Genomic DNA, 16,697 nt, shown 5'->3' on the forward strand with positions numbered 1-16,697 from the left:
TCTGGCAGGAGGGGAAATCCGCTTCCTTGCCAGCCAGCCAGCCCGCCCGCCTCTCCTTTGTCCCTCCGGGCACTTGACCCCCTTTGCTTCCCTCTGCCGGGCCTGGGCTCCCTTCCAGCGCCACCCTCTTTGTTCCAGCGTGAAAGCGAAAGGGGGAGAGGGAAGAGGAGGCGGAGGAGTGGGAGGGAGGCTCTCCCCGCGGAGTGGCGCGCAGGGGGGAAGGGGCGGGGAAAGGGGCGCGGCCGGGCGGGAGTGGGAGTGGGCCAAAGGGGGCGGCGGCGGCGGCGCGCAGGCGCAGGGGGAGCCCCGGAGAGCCCCACGCGGGCGCTCCTCTTAGAGCCTCGGCGGCGGATCGCTCCGTTCAGTGGAGAGGAGGGAGGGGAGGGAGGAAGGAGCGAGCCAGCCGGCCGGAGAAGCAAGCGGAGAGGCTCCTCCTCCTCCTCCTTCGCGGACCCCGGCCATGGGGTAAAAGGGAGCGCGCGGACGGAACAATACAAGCGGCGCTGGCTGGCGGCTCCACCCGCCGCGCGCGGAAGGACGGAGGGAAGCAAGCAAGGAAGGCAGGCAGGAGGCGATGCGCTGGGCCATCGAGGGCTGACCCGACCCACGCAGAGCCGGAGGGATGATCGCGGAGTTGGTGAGCAGCGCCCTGGGGCTCGTCCTGTACCTCAACACCTTGGGCGCCGATTTCTGCTACGATGACAGGTAAACCGGGATGGAAGACTCACAGGGAAGGGGATCTTTCATTCTTCGCCTCCTGCCTCCGGGTGGGAGGTACCTGCGCAGCAAGAGCCGCCTGGGAGCGCATCCTCGCAGGAGCAGGAAGGCGCTTGGACACTCCCCGCACTGCCCTGGCTCAAGGCTATGGGGTGGCTCTAAGGACCTCATCACACTCGAGCTCGGGTCCACTTAAAATCCACTTTAAACAGCCCAGCGGAACAGATTCTGAGCCTTCACCAAAACTACCAACCCCAGAATTCTGCAGGAGGCAGAAACTGGATGTAAAGTGGATTCCTGCTCTAGTGTGATGAGGAAATCAGAGGAGTTGTCCTTTGGGGGAACTATTCCCAACAGACCTTGCCCAACTACAGCCCTCGCGGTTCCATAGCAATGGGAAGCGGGGTCAAGCTGCGTTCATCCTGCAGCCGAGATGCGCTTCCCGAGGAGGGCTTTCCCTGCGCGGTTTCCCCCGGGATTTCCCTCCGCTTCTTCTCAACCTGCTGAGCTTTAAGTTAATCGCATCAGCGAAGCGCCTTCTCCGCCCGGTTCCCCCCGCTTTCCCTTTCCTTCCTTGGCGAGGCTTCCCCGGATCACTTTCCCGCCTCTGGGCGCATCTGCACTGTCGAGTGAATGCACTTTTTGAGCTGTTATGGGGTCCTGGGAGTCGCCGTTTGCTTAGGCACCCATCCTCTTGGACAGAGAAGGCGAAGACTTTGCACTATCACGTACAACCTCTCTTCTGATTCCATAGCCTTGAGCCATGGCAGTTCGAGCTGCATTCGTTCCCTTCCCAGACCCGTCTCTCTTGCCACTTCTCGCAGGCGCTCCTGTTTTGCGGGAAAGGAGAGCCAAACTCGGGGGCGGATCACTCTGACCGCGGCGCACGTGAGGCTCTTTCTCGGGCCAAGGCTGTTCTGTCTGGGCTGAGCAAAAGGGAAGAAACTCCGCAGGCGCTTCCCCTTCCATCCGCACGAGAGGAAGAGGCAGAGGCTTTCCTGGAGGCTTGCCACTTGTTCCTCCGGACACTCCTGTTTCCAGGGCGTTTGACCCTTCCCTTAAGCGCTAATGCACATGGAGGAGTTGTGGGGTGTGTGTGGAAAAGCCCTGGGGCTTCCTGGGGAGTTTGGGGAAAATCAGCTCCAGGGCGCAGAAGTTCTCTCTTGCCAGTCCCTTCCCTTCAGAAGTTGGGAGTAGGAACTTTCCTAGACAGAGTAAGCATCTTCAACGTAGAATTAAAGAATTTTGACATCGTTGTGACAGTTTTCCAGGCTGTATGACCATGTTCCAGAAACATTCTCTCCTAACATTTCACCCACATCAATGGCAGGCATCCTCAGAAGTGTGAGGTCTGTTAGAAAACTATGCAAGTGGGGTTTATATATCCAACAGGACCATAGCCAGAAAAAAAATGGGGGGACGGGACTTTTTTTTTTTTTTTTAGCGAATCATGAAAATTAGTTCCATAATACAAACCAATTTAGAAATCAGGCTCCATCAATAAACTTCAGTGGACCCTCAAGACAGATAAACTTTAGTGGACACTCATGGAGATTTTGTTAATCAGTTTAAATTCATGAGCAAACCAGGGTTTTTTTTTAAACCTGAAAATTTTAGGGGGGGGGGGGTAGAACCCTAACTTTGGCTACAGCCCTGTGTGGAAGGGCCAGGGTGGGAGAAAGGACTTTTGTCTGCTTGAGGCAAGTGTGAATGTTGCAATTGGCCACTTTGATTAGCATTGAATGCCCTTGCAGCTTTGAAGTCTGGCTTTTTCCTGCCTCAGGGAATCCTTTGTCTGGAATTCCTCTGGACCTTCCACAGATATATAAACTCCACTTTCATAGTTTTCCAACAGACCTCACAACCCCTGTGGATGTCTGTCATAGATGAGGGCAAAACGTCAGAAGAGATTGCTTCTAGAACATGGCCATATAGCTCAGAACACTCACAGCAACCCAACCCAATGATTCTGGCCATGAAAGCCTTCGACAACACACTTGGACATGACTTTGACTGCCATGGCTCAGGGCTATGAGTTCGGGGGATTGGTAGTTTGGTGTGGCACCATTTTAACTGGTTCAGTGCGGTGAAGCTGCTGTGTGGTGTTGCACCAGGACTCCGTGGCAGAGCAGGTTAAAGACACCTCTAGAACTGCCATGGTTCAATGCTATCCCATCACAGAGTTGTAAGATGGTGAGCAGGGATGAAAGACTTTATAAACAGCAACTTCCAAAACTCCATAGCACTGAACCATGGTAGTTAATATAAGGTGAAACTGGATTCATTCCACAGTAAAGATGTATCCACTTAGCAGGGAAGGAATGATGTTCTGCAGTCTGCGCACGCTCTTGTTTCAGAGTTTTGTAGGAGAAGCTGTGTCCCAAAACTTGTCCTGGACCAAAGCGGCAGTTCCGAAGCCCTGGAATGGGAAACTCTGCCTTGACTTTACTCACAGGGGCAGTACTTGCATGGAAATTGCAGAGTGCATGTTCAGTGTGTTTCCCTGTGCGCCTGTGTTTGCAGGCGCATTGTCCTCTGGAAATATCTGCCGAGCAACTATTCTGAAAGCTGTCCTCTTGTGCTCCTTTGCCTGTATGTTCAACAATCTTTTATGCTAATTCATGAAGATGAAGCCCCCCAGGACTTAGACCGGGTCTCTTTTGAGTTTGGGAAGCTAATGAGTTGTCGCTGAACTGCGGTGTTGAAGAACCAGCATTGAATTTTAGAAAAATGTCACAGTTGTGCCATTGCCTCTGCCTTTCCTTAAACAGACCCATGTTTGGAAAACTGCTGAAAAGCTCGATGAGCAATTAGAGAAAATTCCAGTTTGTGCCTTTTTCCGGTGACTTAATCTGATTACAATTAAAGCAGATGCATAATTAAAATATATTAGGGAGAACAGCATGCTTGGCTGAGCTTATGAGCCGTCCTGGGGTGTTTGCATGCTTCATTGACGTTAAACCATCCAAAAAGTGAGCATAGATTTACTCTGACAGCTTTTCATCAGCCCCTTCCCCCCTTCTCTGTGGAAAGTGAATGCATCCCCTGGGTTAGTGAACTAAGTTTCAGCAGAGTGGCTTTGTACTGATGGGAGGGATGCTCCTTGAATTTTTATAGATGGGAGTAATTTGACACCGCTGTGTCTAAAACCAAAAGTGGCTCCTGGGGAACCTTACAAATGGTAACATCAGCAGTCCTGTCTTCATATATCCATTAGGTTCCACTGTTGTTAACAGATAATATTTGATTTTGGCTCCCAATATATCATACTCTTGTGTTGGAATAATATAGAGAGAGTGTGCAAGGGCAAAAGTGAGAGGGAGAGAAGCTTGTTTTGTTGGAAAAAATGTTTCCAACTTTGAGAAGCAGAGAAGATTCTGTTTTGTCAAAGGTTGCTTTGAGAACTATTTACCTTCAGACATAATCTGTCTCCAGTTAAGTCAGTTGCTCAGTCTTGAACTTTGTTCCGCTTTGCTACTCACTGCTACTGGTTGGATAAACATATAATGTAGTCCTTTCAGTCCTTGCAGTAATGGCATGCCAACTCCTTTGCCTTGTATTTTGCACTCGTAGATAGTTTAACCCAGTGGTTCTCAACCTGGGGTCCCCAGATGTTTTTGGTCTTCAATTCCAAGAAATCATAACAGCTGGTAAACTGGCTGGGATTTCTGGGAGTTGTAGACCAAAAATATCTGGGGACCCCAGGTTGAGAAACTCTGGTTTAGCCCTTCAGCTCCAGATGATCTCCCAGGTCGTCTTCTTCCTCTTCTTCTTCCAACTCTTTGGCAAAGACATTAAGTGCACTGTCATTTTAGTGTGGTTTAAAAGCTTATAAAGTCATGTTGAAAACATGCCATTGCTTCCAGATGAGCAACATAAAAGCTTTAGAAATAAAATCAAATTTGAAAGGAAAATTTGGCCTGTTAATGCTGTCCTCTTTGGTTTATGTGCAAGGACTGTAATAGGTAGAGGATATTGGTATGGCTCTTAAGCAACCAACACTGCCAAAGCTGGAAATATCCTGTGCACCTGGTTGTCATTGTACTTAAAACGTCGTGGTTGTACAGTACTTGAAGAATAAGTGTATTTCTGAAGTCTTGCCATGCACACTATCCAGCAAAGATGACTGCATCAGTTTCTAGATACAGATGGAAGGGTCAGTGCTCCTTGCCTGTTTAAATTGCTTGATGTTCTATGATAAATCAAAGTATTACCATCAGGAGTATACAGAACAAGCTCTTTGTTGATCTCAGCCTAATAGCATGTTAGAGAATGCTAGCAGCACTTCTATTGCACTTTGTGTCTTCTTTAATTATAGAGGTTATTGCTTAATATTAAGCCTATTTTAAACTAAAGCTTGTCTAATTCATCTAAAAGCATAATACGTAAACAATATTGATTTCCAAAATTCAAGGTTTAATGTGAACTGATATTATCGATTATTCCGTGTTCTCAGGATCAGTTAGCACTTTCATTCAGTACAGGCAGACAGGAGAGGTGAAAACTGCAAATTGTGATTGCTTCTGTGCTTCATCAACAGATTAAAAAAATTGAAAGACTAAAATATTTTAACTAGAAACACAGAATCATTCTGACCATTAGAATCCTGCGTTATAAAATATAACTCTGGGAAAAGGAAACCGAGAAGAAAGCCTTGTGATACTTCTTTCCAGATGGGAGATGGATCATACTCCCAGCCTGAAATGGATCAGTATGTTTATTGCACAGAGTTATTGCACTTTCAAATGTTGAAGCTGACAATCCTTGTAAGAGCAATGCCAAATTCTTCAGGTCCCTGTTGTATCAAATGCACTGTTAATTTAGAGTGTTTTCCTTCTTGATCGGGATCACTATGGAAGAAGTGCCTGTAATTGCTTTAGGTCTTCTGATAGGTTTCCTAAGATTAAGTGGCATCATAAAACTGTTTTTACAGAAAGATAATTGTATTTAATGATAAAAAAATCATGGAAAATAATATGCAAGGCTGGCATAGGATAGAAATAGTTAGTCTTAAAACACTCCCTTATTTGTTCTGTTCTGAGACCAAATCTCATGTTGAGTAAAGTGAGTTAAATTAATTCTTAAGTTTAAGAACTGTCTTAAAAAGATCTGACATACTGAATGTTTATATATAACATTGCAGAAAGATTCCTTGAAGGCAGGACACAATGAATGCATATTTGTATCCTTATAGCTGGACCAGCTGCTGACATTTGAAGTTAAGTACTACTGATTCAAAGATGTGATAGAAGGGAAATAAAGCTCGCCTCTGATCTTTCTGTGGTGTATGGAAATGTATATCTTCTTAGGAATAATTGTAAACCAAATACTCCCCCATCCCATTCCTCTAGTGACTTCTGTGTTGTTAAAATCCTTGAGTTTCTAATTTGTTTGAAAAGATTAAAGGATTGAGTAAAGGTGATATGATATATGAAACGCTGAAAAAGACTAGAAAGAAAAATCTGCCATGGCTAAGTATGTCAGGGCAGCTTTTGTAGCAAGTGAAGAAGTTACCAGTTGAATCTGTTCCTTTTCTGCTGAAACCTTTTCTTTCTCATGTTGTTACAAAACATTACTGTATTTGCTGAATTAGTGTCTTGGATTCTACTCAAGATTCATGCAGTTCTCATTCTTTATAGCTAAAATCTGGTGCACATCACGGCAGCTGAAAACACTTAATGCACCAGTTGGACTCCCATAGTTGGAAAAACTGTTTTTATTTGAAATTACACTGATTGGTTTGGCAGGCCAACAAGCCAGTATTTACGTTGAGGGGTAAGTTATCAGTGTGATTTGTAGTAAAGGTTTGAGACTGTTAGGATGCAAGTAGCGTGTGTATGATTTAGTACCTGAGATACTGAAGGTCATACAAAACTGTAGTGAGTTTGCGGAAAGGTGCTCACACTTACCCATTGAAGTATTATCTCAACAAACAGTGCACTTTACAGATAGTTTTATTATATTTCCCTTTAATCTTGGATGATAAATCCTACAAAACCACTGACTTTGAAAGAACTATGTTTCAGTGTCAACAGAACCATGCTCACATTCGGCACGTGGTTTTTCATTTTGAGTGCTAGGAGCCGCCGGTGGTGCAGTGGGTTAAACCCTTGTGTCGGCAGGACTGATGACTTGAAGGCTGGGTTGCTGACCTGATGTTTGCTGGTTCAAATGCAACCAGGGGAGAGCGCAGATGAGCTCCCTCTATCAGCTCCAGCTCCATGTGGGAATATGTGAGAAGCCTCCCATATTGATGGTAAAGCAATAAAACATCTGTGCATCCTCTGGGTAACATCCTTACAGACTGCCAATTCTCTCACACCAGAAGCGACTTCTCAAGTTGCTCCTGGCACGAATTTTTTTTCACAAGGATAGTGCATAGGGTTTTTTTTTCACAGTTCTTCAGTAATGTTTTTAAAAATAAATTTCATGCATCACCCTTCTCAGAGATTGCTTATATTCTCCCTACAATAAGTGCATAAAAAGCAGAGATTTATAGCTGACACTGTCTTGTCTTGCTTCCTTTGGAAGTGTGTGAAACTATTTTGGTATAGGCAGGTGTATACGGACTGCTATTTAATTAAAGTTTAACATGATTAAAACTGGGCTTCATGAATCAACTTGTTTGGCTGGTAGATTAATCAGTAGGGAACCCATTTTAATCATTATGTCTGGCTTTGACTGACATGTAGAGTAATGGTGGGAGAGAGAAGTTTTTTGACTTTGGCATTTCATTGATATAGGAATGGAAAATGTCCAATCAAGGCTAAAAGACAGCTGCCAATTCTCATTTGAGTTAGTCCACTGAATTATTGGGATTTACATGACTGTTGTTGATCCAGTAGGTCACCTTTAGTTGACATTTAGTTGGATTTAGACTGTAACTACGTCTTTTAACAATGTGTTTTAGTAAAGTGTGAATTGAATTAAACTCCTGATTATGTCCTCAGAAACGACTTATATTGAGATGTTGGTGAAAACATCTTTTTAGTTTAGTCACTATTTGATCAGTGAAAGATCAATCAAGTACACAATGAGTTAATTTGGCAAGCAACCCTAATTTAGAGGCGCTTAAGAGTGGCTTTTATTAAAATACTAGCTTGGGGACCTGACGGTGTCCAGGTTATTAGAAAAAGGCATTGTTTGTTTTGGGATGTTAGGTAATATCGCTGAAGTTTGGTTCAGATCCGTCGTTGGCTAAGTTCAGTGCTGTCTAGATAAGGGTGAACTACAACTCCCAGACTCCCAGGGCAATCACCCCCAAACTGTGCCAGTATTCGCAGTTAGCCGTGTCGGGTCTGTGTGCCAAGTTTGGTCCAGATCTGACATCAGCTGGGTTCAGTGCTTTCTGGATGCAGATAAACTACAACTCACAAAATTAATGTCACTTCCCACAAACCCCTGCAGTATGTTCAGTTGGTCATGGAGCTTCTCTGTGCCAAGTTTGATCCTAGTCCATTGTTTGCCATAAGAAAGGGTAGGGAAGGGTTAAGGTAGAGGCAGTGGGCGGGGTCATGTAAATTAAGGAACCCTGGGATGTCCATTCTGGAAGAAAAACAGAACATCTAGGATGAAATTGTCCCTGCATGAAAGTCTTCACTTGGGTGGGGGGAGAATGGTGTTTGTGGAGGACACTGACAGGATTTGGGCTACATGTTCATAGTGCTCACTATAACCTGCATGTCAGTGCCATTGGTATCTCCTGCTCAGTTGGAACTATAACTCTTTGTGGAGATAGGAGGCTGTCTGTGTAAGTGGACACCTCCTCCACATACACACATACACATTTTCACTTTTATTATGTGTATAGATTTGAGCTAGTATAACAAATCTTAGTGGCTACAAGATTAAGTTGCCCCTTGAAGGCTTACCTAATAATATATATCTCAGAGGAGCATTTGTCTTAAACCATTTTGGTTATATAGTACAGGTAAAACCTCATAATTCAAAACAGCAACAACATGTAAATAAATTTGTTTTTCTATCCCTTGGGATTAGTTATACAAACATTTAGAAACCAATGTATGTTAGCTGAAACTTTCCCTACATTAATGTGCTTTAGCTGAGCTTCTCCCTTGGGCCTGTCATATGAGTTTATTTGGCAACTAATCAACATTTGTTGGAAGATTGAGAGCAAAATACATTGCCATCTGTCTCTTGATTTGTTGTATATGATTTCTTTTAAAAATTAATGCATAGTTTCCATAAACCTAAAATGTCATGGGGATTGTGTCGCTACTGTAGGATTTTCAGGTAACTTTTTTTTACACTTGACTTCCAGTATTCATAAAGAGAAATGAGTGATGGGTTCTGTCATGAAGGTTTGACACTTGAATCAGCAAATATCTCATGGAGGTTTGACAGTCATACCAGGATATGTTATTGTGTGTGTGTGTGTGTGTGTGTGTGTGTGTGTGTATATCAATAAATAAATAAATATATAGTAACTTCTTGGAAAACTCCTGAATGTCAACTTCCCAAACTTCCATGTAAACAACAGTAAGGATGACATGGAGATGTGTTTCTGGTAAAGATGAAGATGAAATAACATAAGGAGGAAATATGTGAGAAATTGATTAATGAATGGCTATGAGACCTTCTATATTAAGAAGCTGTAGATGGCAGGTAGATACACTCAATAGAAGATCCGAAGAGTGATCATGTATTCTATAATCTAGGTGATATAATATTCCAATATTACCATTGCTGTAGGCTATATTTTAAAGCAGGGGTGTCAAACTTATTTTCATTGAGGGCCACACCAGCCTTGTGGATGCCTTCAAAGGGCCATTAATCCATGGATGGAGCCAACTATAATGTTTTTACATGGTGATTGGTTTTTAGTTTTTACTCAGTTTGGGTCCTCAGATGTTATTGAATGACAACTCCCATCACTTTTAGAAGAAGGATCTGGCAAAACTATCTCTGATCATTCCTTGTGTAAGGAAACCCCTATGAAATGCACCCAAAAGGTGACCTGAAGACATACAGGTTTGCATGGATGCTGGTGTTCTAGACACAGCTCCATCTGTCAAGGGGCTGACATTAGTGTGGTCATCTCTATAAAAGTGTTCCTAAATAGGCCCCTAGAGAAAACTGTTAATTCATATAATTTATATCTGTTCTCTTATGTATTAGAGGACAATTGAAAAACACAACTGTTGTGTTCTGCTATGCATGTAATAACTGAATCCTAGACCCAGTCTGAAATTTCTGCCTTTAGCCATACCAGTACATTATAAACGGCAGTTGTAACTTATCTTTAATCTTCAGTAGCTGGCATTACATTTGAAGGGCTTCTCTTGATCCATCTTGTGCTTCATGTAGATTTCTACTGATTGGATGTGTGTGAAATACACATTAATGTGAAGTTTTTCTCACTTCAAGGAGCTATTCAGGCTGTTTGTGAATTAACTAGAAATGTGACCTCACTGCCAGTTATATTCTCATATATGTGTAATTGGGTGCTAAAACAATGTCTGGTAATATTTTTTACTATTACTTTTTGTTCTGTTCCTAGCAATAAGCAGGTTTTAACTTGCCTTCACTATACGTCTTTGTTTTGTGTTATAATATAGTACACACATAATAAGTGTTATAGGTCTGGAATTATTTCTTTAAAGAACAAGTAGCTTTTAGCTTTTACAATATGCTAGTATCGCAGCCATAAATAGAAGTAAAAAGTAGGCTCTTGTTCTACCCTCTTTTGCTGCTTTTCCTTCTTCAAAAGGTTTCGTCTTATCTCATGATATGGCATATCCTTGAGGGTGAAGTGCCACAAGGGCTATCCAACCGCACTGAGCACCATCTCCTCTCATTGTACCACATCTGGGAATCTGGCTGTGAGGTGATGCAGTGGGGCAATGCTTCACGTGTGGCTTTGGGATAAGGTGTTTCACCTTTAAATTGTCCATGCGATATTTATTCTGGAACAGTATTGTTTTATTTCCACAATGCAGATCAGTTTAGTTTAGATTCAAAAGGACCCTGTATCACTTCAAAGACTAATTGAGAGTACAAGGTTGATAGTATAAGATTTCTTGGACGAAGATTCCTTCTACACTACCATATAATCCAGATTATCAAAGCAGACAATCCACATCATATGCTTTGAATTGGATTATATGGGTCTACCACATAACCCAGTTCAAAACAGATTATCTGGATTCTGTATGACAGTGTAGAAGGGGCCTAAGCTACTTACTTCTTCAGATGTATCTGAGAAAGTAAACTTTGGGTGCATTTACAGTGTAGAATTAATCCAGTTTTACACCACTGTAAGTGCCATGGCAATAGAACCATGGGAGTTGTAGTTTTAAAAGGTCTTTAATATTCTCTGTCAATGAATGCCTGTATCTTGCCGAACTACAGACCTCGGGATCCCATAGCATGAGCCATCACCATTAAAGTGTTATTAAAGCATAATAATAATAATAATAATAATAATAATAATAATAATAATAATAATTTTTATTTGTATCCCACCACCATTTTCTAAAAAGGACTCGGTGGTTTACAGAATTGCACATAATAGTGCCATATTAATGCTCTGCCTATGAAAGCTTATGCCACTAACTTTGTTTTCTATGGTCCCTTCTACACTGCCATGTAATACAGATTATTAAACCAGATAATCCACATTATCTGCTTTGAACTGGATTATATGAGTTTACACTGCCATATAATCCAGTTCAAAGCAGGTAATCTGGATTTTATATGGCAATGTAGAAGGGACCTACGATACTGTAAGGTCTCTTTGCATGCTGATATTTCATACTGATACAGCTATGGCTTTGCATTTAATTTAAAGATTGTTAAACCCATGTTCAAATCTGTTGATGTTGTCATTATGTTTATTAATGTTTTTTTTGTAATTTGTTTTGCTAGCATCTGTAGTTCCCTTTAGTAAGCTAGAACAGCGTACTCCAAAATAAGCAACTAAAAATAAGTGAATAAACTGAACAATATAACAGGGAAAACAGTGATTGTTATACAGTTGGGATTTTAAAAGCTACCAGGTATTAAAGCCTTGGATTTTTCTAAAAGAGATAGTTTACTTATGCTGGGAACATTTCATAGAGGTTCAACTGGCATTGATCTATGGACATTTCTATAGATGATGTAGCAGATCCTTATGCACATTCAGCACAAAGTTCTGCAAAACGTGGCATGAGTATATTCAACAGAATATACTAACAAAGCACCTGCAGGTGAAAACCCTGAGCACATGAAGGTCCATCTCCCACCCCCTTTACTTTGAATTCTGTACAGGCAACTTTGAATAATATAAATGACTTCAGCTAGTAGTGAACAAACAAAATGAGCAATGCTGCTTCAAATATGGATGAATGCCTTCATGTGTCTGGTATGTTTACAGTGTTTGTGACAGTAACCTCTTTTTCCAGTCAGATTTAAAACTCTCCTGTCTTTTCAAAAGAAAGATGTATAAGCGAATGAAAAAGAGGACAAGGATGCCAAAAACTGTCAAAACAATCAGGTGTCTTATTGAAGACTTGGGAAGTATATCTGGTGCATTTAGAAATCATGCAGACGTTCTTATTAAAGACCATCTTGACCCATGAATGTGTTTAGCATAGCAAGTGTGTATGGTAGCCCTTTTTATTTCTGTTAAATAACATAAAGCAACATAAAGCAAGTCCCGTCTACGCTGCCATATAATGCAGTTTCAGATTGCATTATATGGCAATGTAGATGGGGCTCAGACTAGTAAACTTAACCTGGCATTTTACAGTTCTTTAGTTGTTAGAATCACACCTTTGACACATATAGGGATGCACATCATGACGTGGGGTTGGTGATAATATGAGCTTTCAAGAAAACACACACGCACATATACATAATGAGATTTAAAATATAAATATTAAAAGACTCATTGAACACATAGCATTAATATAAAATGCATCATGGCCCTGGTTAATAGAATTGGTAACCTGTTACTCATGAAACCTTAAGGCTGAGTTTTATTTTGGCTTTCTGATCTGATCCTTTTTTTTTTGTAAATCCTATGGAGTTTCATTTACAGCTGCTTGTCTTGGGTACTGCAGGTCATGGTTATAGTGCAATCCTATGCATGTAAAGTATGTCTTGCTGTCTTGAATGGGGTGCAGTTCAGCACACCAGTTTTAAATGAAGTGAAGCGGGGAATATCATTGTGAATGATATGCAAATCCCAAAGCTCTGTGTACTTATGCTAACCAGGATGTGAAATACATTTCGGATTTTGTTCTTATGGTTTTTGTTTCTGCTTTTTGTGGCAATTATTTGCTTCTCTCTCCCATTGAAAGCAACAGGAGGTGGAAGCATACCACCTGAATGCCTCAAATGGACCCAACTACTTGTGGAAAGAATGGATTTGTGATTATAGGTTGTGTGATTTGTGTTGTCGAAGGCTTTCATGGTCGGAATCACTGGGTTGCTGTGAGTTTTCCAGGCTTTATGGCCATGCTCCAGAAGCATTCTCTCCTGACGTTTGGCCCACATCTATGACAGGCATCCTCAGAGGTTGTGAGGTCTGTTGGAAACAAGACAAGTGAGGTTTATATATCTGTGGTTTCCAACAGACCTCACAACCTCTGAGGATGTCTGCCATAGATGTGGGTGAAACGTCAGGAGAGAATACCTCTGGAACATGGCCATACAGCCCTGAAAACCCATAGCAACCCTGTGTGGTTTGTGCTAACATATGATTGTTTCAGTCTCTTAAGAATGGATGTTAATAAGAATATTTTTTCTAGATTTGGATTGGTGCTCATGAGGAAAAACACCTATTGATTGAAACCTGTTTCTCAGTCAGTTGGTAGGTCTTTGTGAATAAGATATTACACTTGAAACAAAACCCTGAAGATAGTTTCAACAAGCCTCTGAAAGGAATTTCATTTACGAAGCTTTACTACACTATATCTTTATTGTTGAAGCACATGCCACATTTTGTTTTTTAGATCTTTATTTTTGGTAGTCTAGTTTTTTACAAAATAGTTATATTTTAATTTTTCTAAATACCATGTACTGGAAAATGATGAAATTCTCATTCTTCAATTTAAGTTTTTAGTCAAAGTGCTAAACTGCTATTTCTGTAGCTACCAACTTTCAGTATCCTTCAAATAATTTGGAGCTGGCTTTGCAACAAATTTTTTACTTTTGGGGTCTAGTTATTGGTCATTGGGATTTAGTAACCTTTGAACTCTTTGTGTCTTCTCTTTCACATGAGTGACCACGTGGATTCTTCTAACTTCTTTTCAAAAGAGATGAACAAATTGTCAAGGTTGTCCTGTTAACAGAAAACCATGAAGAGCCATTGGTTTTCAACTCTTTGCTGGAAAGTTGGTTTAACATGGTACCTTTTGTTCTGTAGAAGTATTTTGTAGACAATTTTCCCTTGATCAGAACTGATGGTGGTCAGAGTATGGAAAAGAAAAATAAGATAGAAATTATGTTGACATAGCCTGCTAGACAGCATCTTTAGTTATAATGCAGTCTTTCCTTAAAGAAAGTACTTTAGACTTTAAAGTGCTTCATTTTTCATCACTCTAATGAACCCTGAAAACAAAACAAAACAGAAAGACTTTGGAAATTAAAGCTCAGTCTTAAGATACTCATAAAATCTTTGTTAATCTTTCTGAAACTCTTTTTTTTAAAATAGCAGCAGTGTTACTTTAGAGCAGGCAATCATTTAATTTTGGCAAAATTCCATATGTCAATATTTTTCTCTAGTAAAATATTTATAACAACAACAACAACAGATTTCAAGCAGTTAAAGGTGCCTTGAAAAACCAGTGAGATGATTTAGATGATGTTTATAAGAATCACTCATAAAGTTAATAAACACTACTTACCATATACTTCAAGGGTCAGTATTTTTCCTTTTCTTCCTTCTGTGAGATGACAGAATGAACCATCTGTTCAATTCTTTTGGTAGAACCCTTGAAGTCCTCCTTGAAGTAACTGCTGAATTACATGAAGCTTTCCTTCCCAGGAGTCATAGATATTCATTAGAATGGGTCTTATCACACTGCGCTATTATAGCAATATATCCCACTTTAATTGCCATGATAACATTCTCTGGAACTCTAGAGTTTGTAGTTTGGTAAGGTTCAAGAGCTCTCTGGTTGGGAATGTCCCTTCCTAAACTGACCCCAGTGTTCCATATAATATCGATATGGCAATTAAAGTCGAATAACTGTAATGTGATAGTCCTATGTATCTTCTAGACCATGCTCATCCTGAAAACAAAGATTGACAGGTAAAAGAACCAGGATTTTCCACATGGGAGTACAAACCATTACCAACTTGGCTGGACTATAGGATTTCTTTCCTATTTATGTCCTTGTTACTGAACAATGTGAAAGTGGAATGTTGACACTCAGGTTTGCTTGGATGGGTGGCAGTTTTATGAATAGGCACTGCTGTTTCAAAACTATCATAAATCAGGACAAAATTGTATGACTTTAATTCTTTCTGCTGTATAGATGGTGTTGAGTCATCTCTGTATGGACACTTTTTCATTTGTTGAACAGAGGGAACTGGGCACTTTTAGAAACATAAATTGCCATTGTCCACAATGATTGGGCCACCGTGCAAATAATACCTAAAGCATAGCTTTTCTAAAGTACCTAGCACATTTGATGTTGTGATTTTGCAAACATAGCAGATTTTCCACAGCAGTTATCCCTTTAGAGTTGAGAGTCTTTTATTTTTCCTTATATACAGCACAGTTGAAAATAGTTTGGCAGTGTAAGATGATTTCAGTTGATATGGTCTGTTCTCTTCAAGGCTGAATGTTCAAAACAGGGACTTAGGTCAGGTTTGTTGTCTTAACATAATGCTTTCGTCTGAGCACTGTATCAGCTTTGGTTGTTTTAGCAGTGATCTTGATCTCTTTGTGGCGGGATGCTAGAGACATACAAATTACTTAATATCCATGCATTAATCAATCTATGTGATAATGTATACCTTTTAAGTAAGGAAGCTTTTATATTAGTCATGGCAATTTAGGATGCTTGCAATTGGTAGAGATCACATATGTGCCATGCTTTTTGAAGCAGTTGAGTCACTTCCTCTTATAAACAACTTTTCAAAGCATTTTATAGCTAGCATATGAATTGCTAGTCTTGGCTGACTGCTGTTTTCCGCAAATGAAGCTAATATGTTTGTGTAAGAATTAAATCCTAAGCAGAATGTACTAGACGTTTTATGTAGGGTGATATGGGCAGCCTGCTGTCCACCTCCTGCTTCCCAACTGCAGTTTAGTTGGATCCCTTATAATCTGATAAGGTTACATTGCCAACACTTGAAGTGTGGGTGTATTCCTGGACTCAGTGATGGCATGGAGTACATTTACTCTGCCCCTGTTCTGGAGATTGTTAGGGTTTGTAGAGATTGGCTGGTCTTTGAGTATCTTTTCTGTCTTTTCTCTGTATGTTGCCTACAAGTTAGCAGCTTGTAGAAAAACTTCTGTAGGAGACCAAGGAATGACAAGTATGATAAGACTGTGCTTTCATCCATTGCAACTTGCCCTTCATCGTCATTCATCACATCTTCATCCTCTGCAATTCACTACATGTCTCCATTTTAATAGGAAGAAACATTTGACTTGTGATGTTCACTGGTGGCTTGATGTCAGCTTGAAAACTAGAGGAAGGGACACAACCCATGTCATACTCCACTACAGCAAATTTTTGCTAAAAGCACTCAGATCAGGGAAGATTTTAACAACTTGGATATGGAATTGGAAGGTTTAGAGCTGTTCCTTACAATGGGGTGTTGAATGGTTTCTGTGCTGTTCCTTATAAGTTAGGTAGAATGGGGTGCATGCATTGAGTAAGGAAAATGATTGGAGGAGGAGATTGTGCGCTTTTTGATCTGCAAATTGAGATTTTGCAAAAGACAACAAAGTTCAAAAACTTCTTACATTACATTGTACTTGCTTTCATTGAAATTAGTCATAACAGTGAAACAGTTCA

At 40.9% G+C, this 16,697-nt stretch overlaps 1 protein-coding gene across 1 annotated transcript in view; it reads left to right on the forward strand.

Annotated features, from left to right (window-relative positions):
* The first annotated feature begins 292 nt into the window (after positions 1–292).
* tmtc2 (transmembrane O-mannosyltransferase targeting cadherins 2) overlaps positions 293–16,697 on the forward strand; it is a 229,045-nt gene continuing 212,640 nt past the window's right edge. The window contains exon 1 of the mRNA XM_062982690.1: positions 293–705. Within this exon, the coding sequence (XP_062838760.1) occupies positions 623–705 (83 nt within the window). The 5' untranslated portion in view covers positions 293–622. The remainder of the gene's footprint in view (positions 706–16,697) is intronic.

The sequence above is a fragment of the Anolis carolinensis genome, chromosome 5 (genome assembly GCF_035594765.1).
Source record: "Anolis carolinensis isolate JA03-04 chromosome 5, rAnoCar3.1.pri, whole genome shotgun sequence".
In the NCBI taxonomy this organism is placed as follows: Eukaryota; Metazoa; Chordata; class Lepidosauria; order Squamata; family Dactyloidae; genus Anolis; species Anolis carolinensis.